This window comes from Priapulus caudatus, unplaced genomic scaffold (assembly GCF_000485595.1).
Source record: "Priapulus caudatus unplaced genomic scaffold, Priapulus_caudatus-5.0.1 Scaffold201, whole genome shotgun sequence".
In the NCBI taxonomy this organism is placed as follows: domain Eukaryota; kingdom Metazoa; phylum Priapulida; class Priapulimorpha; order Priapulimorphida; family Priapulidae; genus Priapulus; species Priapulus caudatus.
Window position 1 is genome coordinate 127,447 of NW_014577262.1, and position 12,419 is coordinate 139,865.

The following is a 12,419-nucleotide window of genomic DNA, read 5'->3' on the forward strand; positions in this document are numbered from 1 at the left end:
TGTATGTGTATGTATGTGTATGTATGTGTATGTAGGTGTGTGTGTGTGTGTGTGTGTGTGTGTGTGTGTGTGTGTGTGTGTGTGTGTGTGTGTGTGTGTGAGAGAGAGAGAGAGAGAGAGAGAGAGAAAGAGAGAGAGAGATGACACGGTGATATAAACTATAAGTGCGTACCTGATTCGATGCCCGCAGTCAGAACGGCCGTATTGCATAGGAGGTCGTCATATCTGGCTACGAGTGACAGCTTGCTTGAACTCATGGCTGACGGGTACGACGGCTAGCAAATGAGTATTACCCGATCTATCAGAAAATAACATACACGACAATTTACAAATAAAAAACGATGGCACGTTCAGAAATAGTTTGGGGAATCTGGTTTAAGTTTGTAATCAGAATAATCGATTAAAATTAACTGTACATATCTCTCCCCTCTCTCTTTCTCCCGCTCTCTCTCGCTCGCTCTTTCTCTCTCCCCCTCTCTCTCTTTCTCTCTCTCTCTCTCTCTCTCTCTATTACTCTCCCCTTCTCTCTACCTCTCTCATATGCCAGAATTTTTTCTCCCGTTATGGAGAAAAGAACCCCGCCAACACACTCTTCCCCTAATGTAAAAAGCGATTATTTTAGTAGGCCAGTAGCAGGATAATTGAAAGCACAGATGGACTATTCAGTAGTTTTGTTTGATTGCTCTAGGAAGCGCGACCACATCGTTTGCTGTGTGGAATGCTTCATTTCTGCTAAACAAACACACGGTTAAAACAGACAAATGTATGCATAGTGCACAATTCATGCATGTTGTATGTGTAAGGCGAGAAAACAACTCAATATTAGCCAAGTTGATACTGCGCCGCGGCGTTTTGATGTAGCTGTTCGTATTGGCCATTGTCTCTGAGCCTAATGGACAGGTAATGTTTGTATTACGCAAAATTGCATGTTGAAACTAATGGTGTGTTGCTATTGTGTCATCTGCATGTCTACACAACGAATTATAGTAAATGACAATATAGCAGCTTGTTGCGTTGCGCATATATGCGCAGCACTATGACGTTGATGTCGTATTCGCACATGCGCCTCTTGCGTCTGAAGCGAGCATTTTGTCGGAATACGTATAGGTACGCGGATCACATATTCACTATTGACGATCAGTGGTAAACGACTCGGCAACAATCACACTCAAAACCGTCATCTTCTTGAATCACATCGGTAAAAAAAAATGCACCGCAGAGTCAGCATTATCCACGTGGAGGAGAAAAAGACCGATGACGTCTCTATGAGTGCAGCAGCTCAGAAGGATAACCTCTACGCGGCGCTGCGGCCTCTTCTCATATGTATGAAGCTGTTCGGGATGTGGCCCGTGAGAGAAATGCCGCCCGGAGAGTCATGCGTGGCGCAGGGATGCTGGTCTAGCCTCTACCCTGCTGCTATATTAACTGTATTCCTGACTGCATGGTGCAACCAACATTACTATGCATTCCAATATGCCGTCAGCGTATCGTCACTTACGATGGGCTTCCTGATTGTTGCTAATATCTTATTAGCCGTGCATGTTTGCATCAGCATTTTTTTCTTTTCGATGCGAAGATACAAGTTAGAAAAATTCCATCACAACTGGAAGAAGGTATTCCTGCAGGAAAGAAATGCAAAACGCGAACACTCCTCAAAGAACATGAGCGTTTACAGCAAGGCGCGACGCTCTGCTGTAATGGCTGTTGTGGTGGCTTCGGGCTTGATTATATTTACCTCGGCAGCGGGCCTAGTGTATATGATGATAAACCACCGAGATAATTACGTTCAGGTGTACCTCGATTACGGAATCATCTTTAAATCCAAGGTGCTACTGATATCTTTTTGCATTTCAGCGGTCACCATCATAATCTTAGCGTTTTATGCATTTTCACTTCCCATCTCGCTGATCTCCTGTCTGTGTGAAATACTGACGGGAGAATTCTCAGAGATAACGGCAATTCTCAAAAACGTTGCGAAACAGGAAAATAGAAAGTCTTCAGTGCGCGATCGAGAAATCGTTTCTCACATGGATATCTGCAGAACTGTGATGCGTCGCCACCAGCACCTCTGCACGCTATTGGCACGCACCGACGCCATCTTTGGACCGCTTCTTCTGGCAATCTACGCTACATGTGTAGCCCTACTGTGCAGTTTTCTTTACGGTATCGCCACTACCATAGAAATGTCAGGACTTACGATTAAGGCTCTATTTGCGAGTCTTGCCGGTATTGGTGTTTGTGGAATTGTTGTTAAATATATCGTCACGCTAACCATATCGGCAGCTAGGCTCACAGACGCTGTAAGTACACCTTGGACACTTTCTTATACGAGCTAACAAATATTTGTGAGTGCGTTTGACTCTTTTCCACCGCAAAAATCCGCAATATGTAATTATACAATAAGACTACTTTGTTTGTGCCCCTAATTTGCATTTTCACATATACAAACACCAAACTCATTTTATGAATTATAAATTATTTTACGCATATATCATTAAATTGGAATACATGAGAGTGCAGGGGAGCCTAGATTAACCTTAGCAATTTAAGCCAAGCACCCAAGCAAAGATCACCACAATAGTTGCATGCAATGTGCATATATGCTGATTTCAAAGGTTTGGCTCGATCTATGCCCTAAACAGCTCACACAAGTAAAACATTGTGACACAAACATCCGTTATTAATGAGAAACGACAGCCATGTTTACAGACTATTATTTTATGTTTAGGCTCACAGTCCGTTGCCTGCCATAAATGATCTGGTTTTGCATGCAGCACCAAATCACCAAAAACTGGAGGTAACCAATATATATATATATATATATATATATATATACAAAATAATCTTGTGACGGTTACAATTAATAGAAAAGTAAACACTGGATCAGTTCATCTATAGTTTAAGTGCTGTCACTCGAGAAATCGTTCGTTTGCGCTTCTCGTGTCGCAATAAATCATCAAGGTCAACTGACTATCGAATATTTGTTTCACGATGATTCTGTTCGCCCTAAAATTATCCGGCGGCCAAGTATTCGAAATTACGGCTTATAACTTATTCAGTATCAACAGAAGTTTACTTCTCACGGTAAGTATTCATTTGACTTAGTATGACGTCATCGCTTCCATCGGCTCTATACCATGAGAAGTGAGTAGAGGTTGACTTATCTCGTTTGGGATGAAACAGGATAAATGAATATATATATATATGTTAATCGTTATGTTATAACGTGAAAAGTAGAGTTGCTACATCTTCATGTTGATACATATTTTCCAGATATTCGGAGCATTCTTGACGTACTTTGTCCTACTAATTCAATTTTTCCCCAACGCCGAGTTTTCACCGGAAGGCAACGCCACGGCGGCAGCGTGAATAGCTGTCATGAGATCGATCACAAGAGGGCGTATACCTTGCTGTGTAAAACTACAACTACGTCATCGGTATAGAAATCCATATAAAATTTGCTTGCTGCTTGAGAAAATTGCTAAGAAATATCACATGTGCTTACATGTCTAATGAAATATAATGTGTTATGCCAAAAGTATTATATATAAAAGTATTTGCGCGCGTGTGTGTGCGTGTGTGTGTGTCTGGTGTGTCGGCGCGCGCGCGCCGCGTGCGTGTGTGTGGCTGTGTGTGTGTGTGTGTGTGTGTGTGTGTGTTGTGTGCTGCGTGCGTGGCTCATACATGCATGGCGTGCGCGCTTTACTGGAGAAGGTGACGCTAGAACGTATATAATGAGAACGCATTAACAACTCCATAATGTATGTAACGTTTGTTGTTTGTGTGTTATCCAGAGAAATTGCTGTTTAATATATAGGCCTGAGTCGAAGGCAATACAGTTTTACCTAGAGTAAGCTATAATATAAAGTCTTCACTATACTTACTATAAGTGTTTAAAGTTTTGCATGGCTTTTGTATATTTTAAATTCTTTATACATTATTAGCATTTAGCTTTAGCAAAGATTTCACATGTTGAATTTAACATGTAGCATACTATGTATACTAACCTATCTGTCTACATCTAGCCTATCTATCTATGTATATGTGTGTATCTATATATACATATATAAAGCTTAGTGCGTTGTTAATTAACTTGTACATGGATTTTGGTAATTCATTGTTGTAAGTGTGTAACACGAGTCCTTCTTGTCGCGAATTTAATTTATTTAGATAATTTTGTTTTGTTATTTATACATAGCAGGAGTTTAAGCTCAATATGTTGATCCCCAATTTAGGTTAGTATATGTGATATATGGATAAGCGAGTGCGCAATTACATCGTTTAATATTCTTGAGTATCAAAATAGTGTCTTGATTTTATTATAATACCTGCAGTTTTGCTGATTCATTGGCTATGTGCCGAATATAGTGATAGCTCTATTTTAGTTTTCCCATGCATGTATTTTATGTAGGTAAATTGTTCCAGGCAGGTGTTGTTCCTCATTTAAAATTTGGGAAGTTCGGACTTGTTGGCATTTATTATAAAGTCAGTTGTGTGAAACAAAAAATGTTTTTGTGTAATTAATTGATAGTTTGTTCGATTCCATACGTTAATCAATGTGTGCACTTTCTACATTTACAATGTTGCTAAAATTGATATTGTATTAATGTATTGAAAACATGAATATATTAATATCACCAGCAAATACTACGTAATAAATTTTAAAACATTAGAGAGATCACACACACATACACACACACACACACACACACACACACACACACACACACACACACACACACACACACACACACACACACACACACACACACACACACACACACGCCGCGCCGCGCGACGCACACGCACGCACGCATATCATATATACTATATATATATATATATATATACACACACACACACACGCACACACACACACACACACACACACACACACACACACACACACACACACACACACACACACACACACACACACACACACACACACAACACATACACATATACATATATATATATATATATATATATAATATATATATATATATATATATATATATATATATATATATATATTTATTTATTTATTTATTTATACGCGTGCACAAACCATTCGCGCGCTCACACACCTATAACTTCGTAAGTAGCCAGACGACCGAGAGTAAACACTTTTAATTTAAATCGTGTAGAACAAATAACTTTTAGAAATCCTCCACAAAAATTATAGGATCCTAGCTGATTATTACTGTCAGTAATTCACTTCGTGCGTACGCAACAAGCAAACACGTACAACACGCACATATGTATATGAACATGTTCTGCTTGCATCTATGACAAATACGACATACGCATATACGCTTCCTATGACACTATTTGCTCCAGAGAAGATTTCTTCCTATGACAAATATTGACAAGTCAACTTCCGTTCCGCTTTACAGCGGAAATTCACTGCTTCATAAATAGCGCTCATAAACTCCTATGATGCGCACAACACATACAGCAATATTTGTCATAGGAAGGATCTTCCCTATGACAAACAGTGTCATAGGAGAGCGTATATGCGTATGTCGTATTTGTCATAGATGCTAGCAGAACAGGCTGGTATAATGATGTTTATGTACTGCGTGTTTGTTTGTCTGCTTTCACGTGTCCGTTCGCCAGCATAACCGCACACCTCCATCGTTGACTTATTGTTTACGCTATGTAAACAGTACCGGCTCAACCAGCAATCATTCAAGCGCGATATCAATCAACAACCACAGCGCACGCGACGCCGTCCACTCACGAGTCGACGCACCCCACTCAATATGTAGCCAGCAGGAGATATCGCGTGTGCCTCACCCACTCAATGGCGCTTGTTTTACAATTCCTCGTAGCTTGTTTGTGACCCCTATTGTAGCCTATCGTGCGTTTAGTGAGTACGAGCGATGGAAGTCTCTCTCATCCGCTTCTCTATACACCCACGCGCGCACAAACACACATGCATATATATATATATATATATATATATATATATATATATATATATGCATATATTCTTATATAACAGGGCCTTAGCTAGCAGGGGGGCAGCTGCCCCCCTTGCCAAAAAAATAACCCAGTGAAGAATAATGGGAACTTAAGATTAGAAAATACTCCCTTAACCGTTTGGGGAGTTTTAAGTATTATAGTATATAGTAAAGTATTATAGTATATTATGGAAATGGCATTTCAGAGCTTCTATATTTCCAGGCCTCCAGACCCCCCTAGAAGCGAGCGCCTCGGGCGCTCTTTCATCTTGCCCTCTCCACATACATTAATTCCTAGCTACGGCCCTGTATAACTCTTTCTTATAATAACAACAATAATAATAATGATGATGATTAGTGAGAAAATGGGTGTTACTCCATTAGGAGTGTTCCCAACTTTAATGTCATTAATGGTCATTATAACATATATATATATATGTATATGGTCATGGTCATATATTAGTTTGTAGTTTAATGTCATTTAGGTTAGAGTTAGGGTTAGGATTAGGGTTAGGATTATCAATTATTAATCATTAATCATTAATGATATCAAAGTTGAGAACACTCCTAATGGAGCGTTAGCCGAGAAAATGAAGAAAAACCTAATCATGTAAGAACACTGTCGTATGTCATCGTGACTATCCCAGCTTCTTTACAGTAGATTAGAGCTTTCTCAGCGACAGACAAAATCGAGGACCAGTTCTTCACAAGTAAATGCCATAGAGATATTAGTTATACAACGCCTAATACATATACATAATACATACATATACGCTGGGGGGGGGGTATGCTCACACATCGTCCCCGGGCGTTTACGTACCATTTTGTCGTGGCGTGTGTGTGTACAGCATTCTCATCTAAACGAATGCTGATGATGAAGGCGCATCAAAACATGCATTCTAGTTCAGGCTACGAGGCACCCAAGGTCAATCGCAAACGGGCTTTGAACCGCGATGACTTGGCGTGTGGCACGCGTTCGTGTTTGTCTAACAGTTATGCGCAGCGAGCGTGTAACAAGCGACGGCGTACAGATTGTTCTGTTGGGCGGGTGTATCCGAGTCCCTACCTCCCGAACACAACTGGTTCCTGCGAGCAGCAGGCCAGTAGAGAGATGACCGCTAGTTAACGGACCATTCTGTCGTTGATCGCGGCGTAAGCCATTATCTGCCTGATTGATTACACCTGATCAAGTTAGTTGCCTATATAAGACCAAGGTAACTCCACACTTGCATCAGACGACTAACAGGAGCACGCAGAGAGAGAGAGAGAGAGATAGATATATTTTATATATACATATATATATATTGAGAGAGAGACAGCGAGAGAGGATACACCGACAAAAACACAGAGAAGCTATACGTACCAAACGTCCGTCAACACCGTCACTGAAGAATCACCACCGTACGATGGCAGCACTGTTTCAACACTCGGCCGTGCCGGACTGGCTTCGTGCGAATCCGTTATTCGTGGATCTCCGCTCGCTGCTCGCTCAGGAGACCCGGATGTGCGCCGCGCAGCCCTATACGCTACTCAGCATGGAGCACGGACACGACGCGAGCGCCCTCACCGTAGCGGAGACGAACTACCAGAAGGAGCTGCGGCGGTACGGGCGGCTGAGATGCGAGCGTGTGACGCAGCTTCAGGATTTCTACCACACACAGTCGACGGTGCTGCTGATGCAGAGGAATAAAGCCATGCACAACGACCCAATCAGGCAGCAGCAGATCCTAACCTACTTCAACTACCGACTGGTACGTATAGCTCTATTATGCCATTATGACAATTATCATCATCGTGTATTTACATAGTGTAACTACATATATAACCATCTACGTTGGTTCGATACGATAACGTAACGTCTTGTTTTTACCTTGTTACTATATCGCGCGTGTACTGTAAACCCATGAGACATGTATCGCAACACAACGTATATATTATATACGTGTCGTGAAGGCAGGGTATCAGCTGCGTTACGTTATCGTATGTAGTTTTCGTATAAGCCTTAAATAATCTTAAACTCTATAGCCGCTAAGAACATTAGTCAATGAGTCAATACATCGGAGAACGTGGCCGAGTGTATTAGTTACGTATCCGAGGCGGTTATACCCGAGAATAACATACCGATAGATTATTTAGGTATTTCATACAGGTCTATTTTGATAAAACTATTCTTTGAGGTGTCTTTTATTAGTTTTTTAAAAATAAATGTACAGGTAAAAACATACATAGTGCATGGAACGAACATTTGCGATACCCGGTGGTCGATATCTATCAATGAAATAAATAACCATATGTAATGCTATAATTTATGGAAACGTATATATCAAAGACGTGTGCAAATGTGTCAACAGAAATCCCTATTACGTTTACCCAATTTTGTTAAACTGGACCCTACATTGATATTTTGTTTTTGATTAGATTGTATATAGTTATTGTAACGATTTACATCGAAAGACCGCCTAACTACTAGAAAGACGAAGCGAATAAATTCTCTCGAAATGTATAAGAACCGCAATTCGACACTATAATTCCATGTACGTTCACAGGTACGACTAACCGATGACGTCACGCTTCGCCTGAGGCGTCTGCGCGAGTCTTACGTCGTCGAAAACCGGAAGTTCCTGTCGGAGAAGGCCGTCAGCGTCATGACGGAGTGGTACGAGAAGCACATGAACGAGCCGTACGCAAACAAGGAGCAGATGAGCGAGCTAGCGAGTCAAGCCGGCATCACGCTGAAACAGGTAAGCAATCGTTACCCGAGAGATATGTCTATATCTGCCGGCGGTTTACTGGGTAAATGACATCCGTATAGCTCTTACCAAGTAGTCCGTGCTGGTAGGTGTTTTATGGGCGAGATAACGTCAGCTGCATTGGTTTTAACGTACTTCATCTACAATTGTGCGTTTCAGCATTGGGCGACGCGCTATAAATTAATTTTGCTAACACGGAAAATAGACACTACCTCGTTTTTACTTAATTTCCTTAGTACTAGACTTTTACGACTCAAACGCTGTGTAGAGGGTGGTCACTGCTAGTTTTTTATTATCTCATCCACGTTAGATTTCATTACCACAGCCATCGTTTTTCTACGTAAATGCAGCGAAGGCTCTATGATCAGTAGACCTACGCCTTCCTTGGTTCTTTCACGACTTCACGTGGCTGTACAGTGTACACGAGCGCTCGGATCCCCCGCTGATATTCGTACTCTTATCATCCGCTTTCAGGTCAAAGCGTGGCTGTCGAACAAGCGCAACAGAACGATGAACACGCGTCCGAAGGTGATGAAGAGGAAGCTGAGCGAACAGCTGACCGACCTGTGCCAGGAGCTGACCCGCGCAAACAAGATTCCCCGCGAGGAACTGCCGCGCCACCTGCAGGGCTTAGAACAAATGATTCGCTCGACACTCGGTGGAGAGTCAGCGAAGGTGTGAGGCGTATACGCCCGTAGTGCAGTCAAACATATATATATATATATATATGGATCACTTTGGGGAGACCTCGAAAGCGTTCTTTTGTGGACAGGTGTCAGATCTGTATCTCCGCTGACAAGTACTGGAGATTATTATCTGGCGTCTACGCGGTCGTGAGTGCGTCGTGATAATCGCACCACAGGGTATCTCATAACCCACCCGTGAACGCGCGTTTAGTGGGTGGTTAACTGGTGGTTTCCGAACTCGTAATAAGTGTAAACTGGCAGATATGTGACGTTAGTCAGCACCGTGCCACGACCTCGCGCGACGTCATCGTTTCGTACGGGTCGACAAGCGCGCACAGCCTTGTTGTATATCGTCTTCGCGTTATGTGTGTGCGCGTGTGCGCGCGCGCATGTGTCCATGTGTGTGTGCGTGCGTTTTCATAACTGTGAATTCGAAGGTGTTTAGTTTCGATTTTAGTCGTAATTAAGTAAAAACCAATGACTTTTAATTAATATGTGTGTATATATAAGTATATCGTGAATTGATTAATTAATCGCGTGCAGTGACTGGCGGTGCAGTTCGAATCGTGCTGTCGTTGTATTTGTACAAACGCTTGACAATGTTGTGCATTACACAACGTATTGATGTGCATATATATAATAATCGTAATTTATATTATTTACAATAAGCGAATTATTTGCCAGACTCGAATAACGTCTGTGATTCCCGACATTGATATACGATAGTGCCTGATTGTAGGCGGCATCACGTGAGAACGAATCGACTAATAAAAGAATACGTCGTTATACAAACAAGCACACGTCTTCATTTATTTACATCGTTCGCTCGGCCGCGGTTAATGGTCACCGAACTATTAAGTCGGGCAACTATTAACCGCTGACCCGATCACACCGAACAATGACACGCGCGGGGTCAAGTAACGGGGGATGGCGAATCCTTTTAGGTATGCGACATTATTTTACCAGCCGTTGCATTGTTGTCGCTGAATGGAGCGGTAGATCGCTGATAGCGCGTGGCACAATTCGCGAGTTCGCGCTCGAAAGGTGCTGGGTGACAGGGGCCGTTATAATCTATACCAGGGCGATGTAAAGTCCTTATATTCCTTTATACTACTTATTTATTACTTATTTGAATTCATTTCTAAATTGTTCTATTATTCATTTTTATTCCTTTGTAGCATGTTCTATTATTCATCTTTATTAATTTCTAATGCAGCCATATAACTGCATCGCTTACCGCGTATCTCTACATAATATCAAAAACCACATTTGAACAGTATAGCTATAGCTATAGGCTGGGTTAGCAGCACCGTGACGGTGTAAATGTTTAGTTAATGGAAATATACGCGGCGCATTCCTGAACGGATGATAGATTCAAACGCGGTAATGAAAGACGGAAAGCTCATACTCAAATATGGAACAATCATAACCGGAACTAACGCGCGCGCTGACATGCAGGTGCGAACATTTTTTCGTCAATCCATCTATCCGCCTCTGCGTCTGCTTTTTCGCCCATCTATCTATCCGCCCATCTATCTATCCGTCCGTCAACCCGTCCATCTATTCGTCTGTTCATCCGTCTTTCTGCTCATCTATCTATCCGTTCGTTCTTTCATTCATCCGCCCGCCCCTCGATCCGTCCGTCCATTTATCAATTCATCCATCCTTCCGTGCGCTCGTCCACACAACCATTCGCATGCGCTGGTATGCTAAATAGAAGAGTTTGAACACTATTGCTAACAGGCTCTAAATCTGATAATCTATATAAGAAAACTTAACACGTAAACATCACACTGCTGAGTCATGTAGTAACGCACCATAAGGTCAACTCATCGAGTGGTGATAAAGAAAGATGGCACGATCTGTTGTAAGCTGGAGCGTTAAGCTGAAGCTTAAACGTGACTCTGCAGTGATGTATACGCGTGGCCGACCACGCGAGGCGAACCACACCGGCGATGTCGAACATTTATTAACGAAGATGTAAAACGATACCATCAAAACACCCACAATGTATCATGCGTCGTAGTCTCAGACAATGTATCATGCGTCGTAGTCTCAGACAATGTATCATGCGTCGTAGTCTCGGACAATGTATCATGCGTCGTAGTCTCAGACAATGTATCATGCGTCGTAGTCTCAGACAATGTATCATGCGTCGTAGTCTCAGACAATGTATCATGCGTCGTAGTCTCAGACAATGTATCATGCGTCGTAGTCTCAGGCAATGTATCATGCGTCGTAGTCTCGGACAATGTATCATGCGTCGTAGTCTCAGACAATGTATCATGCGTCGTAGTCGCAGACAATGTATCATGCGTCGTAGTCGCAGACAATGTATCATGCGTCGTAGTCTCAGACAATGTCTCATGCGTCGTAGTCTCAGACAATGTATCATGCGTCGTAGTCTCGGACAATGTATCATGCGTCGTAGTCGCAGACAATGTATCATGCGTCGTAGTCTCAGACAATGTATCATGCGTCGTAGTCTCAGACAATGTATCATGCGTCGTAGTCTCACGTTTTGACCGAAAAACGCGGCGTTTTCGCAAGTATACTCGGCGAATTCATTGCCGAAACATGAGCAGGGATCGAAAATTCATCGCCAATGACACAGGCGTGCAAGATTTATACAATTATACGGGCAATGAAGCTTCATTAGAACCAGCAGTTTAGCAGTGATGGGAATTTTAACGCATTCTATATAATATCCGTGAATGGGAGCTATTACACAAATCAGCGAAATATTTAGTATGAAACAGTTCAATGTGAACCACCTGATCACGCTTCGAGGAATCAGGTCTTTCGCGATTGTACGTGCGTGCGTGCGTGCGTGCGTGCGTGAGTGCGTGCGTGCGTGAATGTGTGTATTTATATATGGGATTGCTAACCCTCTGCAAGATATATATATATATATATATATATATATATCCATTAATATATATATATATATATATATATATTATTATTATATAAATTAACATACGACCAGTACAATAGTTCGTCATTATAGTCGT

General features: G+C 41.9%; 2 protein-coding genes across 3 annotated transcripts in view; one reads left to right on the plus strand and one right to left on the minus strand.

Annotated features, from left to right (window-relative positions):
* LOC106807212 (rac GTPase-activating protein 1-like) overlaps window positions 1-7,421 on the minus strand; it is a 30,612-nt gene extending 23,191 nt beyond the window's left edge. Inside the window, exons 1-2 of one of the 2 annotated variants that reach the window (XM_014809497.1) lie at window positions 7,333-7,421; window positions 173-298 (exon numbers count right to left, since the gene is read on the minus strand). In XM_014809497.1, coding sequence (XP_014664983.1) covers window positions 173-257 — 85 coding nt within the window. In that variant the 5' untranslated portion in view covers window positions 258-298; window positions 7,333-7,421. Of the gene's footprint in view, window positions 1-172; window positions 299-6,789; window positions 6,912-7,332 lie in introns of those variants that run through there. The other variant, XM_014809498.1, reaches the window with a different exon arrangement.
* LOC106807213 (pre-B-cell leukemia transcription factor 4-like) lies at window positions 7,362-10,201 on the plus strand. The gene is made up of 3 exons (XM_014809499.1): window positions 7,362-7,720; window positions 8,516-8,710; window positions 9,194-10,201. The coding sequence occupies exons 1-3, from the start codon at window positions 7,376-7,378 to the stop codon at window positions 9,398-9,400; spliced, it is 747 nt and encodes a 248-aa protein (XP_014664985.1). The 5' UTR covers window positions 7,362-7,375; the 3' UTR covers window positions 9,401-10,201.
* The last annotated feature ends 2,218 nt before the right edge of the window (window positions 10,202-12,419 follow it).